This window comes from Coptis chinensis, chromosome 4 (assembly GCF_015680905.1).
Source record: "Coptis chinensis isolate HL-2020 chromosome 4, ASM1568090v1, whole genome shotgun sequence".
In the NCBI taxonomy this organism is placed as follows: domain Eukaryota; kingdom Viridiplantae; phylum Streptophyta; class Magnoliopsida; order Ranunculales; family Ranunculaceae; genus Coptis; species Coptis chinensis.
The window spans coordinates 61,699,657-61,702,035 of NC_141459.1; the positions used below are offsets into that span (position 1 = coordinate 61,699,657).

The window sequence follows — 2,379 nt, forward strand, 5'->3', positions numbered from 1 at the left end:
AAGGTGAGTGGTGGATATCGCGGCATTGTTCAATGTTTGACAAAGGTCCACGGAGTCAGTTAGGGATTATCTATGTCGATTCAAGGCTGAAACATTGAAGGTTGAAAATTTTAATGAGAGGGCCACGGTGATAGCATTTGAAAGAGGGTTGCATCCAGGGACAAGAATGCATCAGTCCGTGGCTAAGAATGAGATCGCGACCTTGCATGAGCTATATCCGTGGGTGGAAAAATACATAAGATATGAAGACACCATGTAGAAGGATTCCAGGAGGTCAGGGAAGGTAGTGTTATCTTTGGAGAAAGACAGGGAGCACCAAAGAACAGAGATATCCGAAAAAGAAAGCAGGAGGTATCACATACACCCCCCAAGGGAGGAAAGAAGCCGGGAGGGGATTCGAATGGAGAATAGGGAGAGGAAGCCATACCGCGAGATGGAGCAGACACCGCTAAATAGACCCCTGAGTGAGATTTTGCCCTAATTAAAAACCTTCAGGGATATGAAGGATCGCGGAGCACACCGATAGAGATACCGGATAAACCTTTCTGCGCATATCATCATGTACGAAATCATGAGCCTAACGACTGTTACGCACTAAAGTGGTTGGTTCAGAGGTTGGTAGAGAAAGGGAAGATGAGGGAGTTTGTGAGGGGCGCACAGAATGAGGAGTGCTTGCCGCCCTAGGGCAGAATACTGGGAACCATTAACGTGATTTTTAGTAGGGAGGTTCTAAGTCACAATGCTCATAGAGATAGGGTAAGGAGAACCGCGAGCATCTAGCAGATCAATGAAGGGGCAGACAGGCCGCGACCAAGGTTAGGGTCGGTGGAGGAAAAAGATAGGATCGTCTTTAGTAGTACGGATCTACGGGATGTGGATTCCCCCCATGAAGATGCATTGGTTATCATAGTAGCGATGGGCAACTATATGGTGAAGAAAGTGTTGATTGATTGTGGTAGCATTGTGGACTTGTTCAAAGGAGCTTTGGAAGAAATGGGAATCGATCCTAGGCAGTTGAGGCCTCCGCGAACCAATTTATATAGATTCAATGGGAGTATGACGGAGCCCATGGGAGAACTATTATTGCCTGTGACCACGGGTCTGGTGACGGTCTTCACCCGGTTTATGGTGGTAGACTCTACTTCTAAGTACAACGCAATTTTAGGGAGACGATGGATTCATGAGATAAAGGTTATCCCATCGACGTATTCCCAGGTCATTCGATTTCCCACCCCAACTGGCATGTATGAAGTTCGCAGCGATCAGGTGACTGCCAAGAACAGTCATCGGGGTATAGTGAAATGGTTGATCCGCGGACCAGAAGGAGAGACTTCAAACCCTAGCTAGGAAGAGGCAAACATAACAATTACAGTGCGCCTCTGTAGAAGGGGAGGAAGAAGCATCGGTGGGACCGAAGATGCTCAATGAGATTGAAATAGTGAATATCTGGAAGGGGGAGGAAGAGAGGTTCACATCGGTATGGTCCAATTTGCCAGAGGAGTGGAAGAGTAAGTTGGTACAGTTCTTGTACAAAAGTAAAGATATCTTCGCTTGGGTAATTGAGGATGTTACGAGATTAGACCCAGGGTTCGCATGTCATCGGTTACACATGAAGGAAGATGATAAGCCAGTGAGGCGAAGGATGTGAAGCATTAGACCAATGTATGTCGAGAGAATTTGCGAGGAGGTCGTGAGGTTAAAAGGAGCTGGAATAATACGAGAAGTGGAATTCACAGATTGGTTGTCCAACGTTGTCACGGTACCAAAAAATAGCAAGGTTCGTATGTGCGTCGATTTTACAGATGTGAATTTAGAGTGTCCCAAGGATAGTTATCCCATGTCGCGAGTAGATGAATTGGTGGATAGAACAGCAGGATTCAAAATATTTTCATTCATGGATGCATCTTTGGGATATAACCAGGTCGTGATGTACAGACCAGATTAGAAGAAGACAGCCTTTGTGGTGGAAGGCGGCACGTATTGCTATATGAGGATGCCATTTGGACTAAAGAATGCAGGGGGCTACCTCCAGCGGTTAGGAGAGAAAATGTTCAAAAACAAGATTCGGAAGGGGATTGAAATATACATAGATGACATGGTGGAAAAGAGCATGTCGGACGAGGAGCATCTTGAGGGTTTGAGACATTAATTCGAGATACTGCATAAATACAATTTGAAGCTAAATCCTGAGAAGTGCACATTCGGGGTGACCACAGGAAAGTTCCTGGGTTACATTGTTACTCACCAAGGAATAGAGGCCAACCCCGAACAGATAAGATCCTTGGTGGAGATGCCATCACTACTACAGAATGGCACATTTGCCACGGTAAGGGAGAAGTTTTATACCACTGTTCTACCAAAAATAGTGGCAAAAATGTT

General features: G+C 45.7%; 1 protein-coding gene across 1 annotated transcript; it reads left to right on the forward strand.

Moving 5' to 3' along the window:
• Positions 1–915: 915 nt before the first annotated feature.
• LOC147504284 (uncharacterized) lies at positions 916–1,648 on the forward strand. Its single transcript, XM_086605127.1, has 2 exons — positions 916–1,291; positions 1,386–1,648. The coding sequence occupies exons 1-2, from the start codon at positions 916–918 to the stop codon at positions 1,646–1,648; spliced, it is 639 nt and encodes a 212-aa protein (XP_086461253.1).
• The last annotated feature ends 731 nt before the right edge of the window (positions 1,649–2,379 follow it).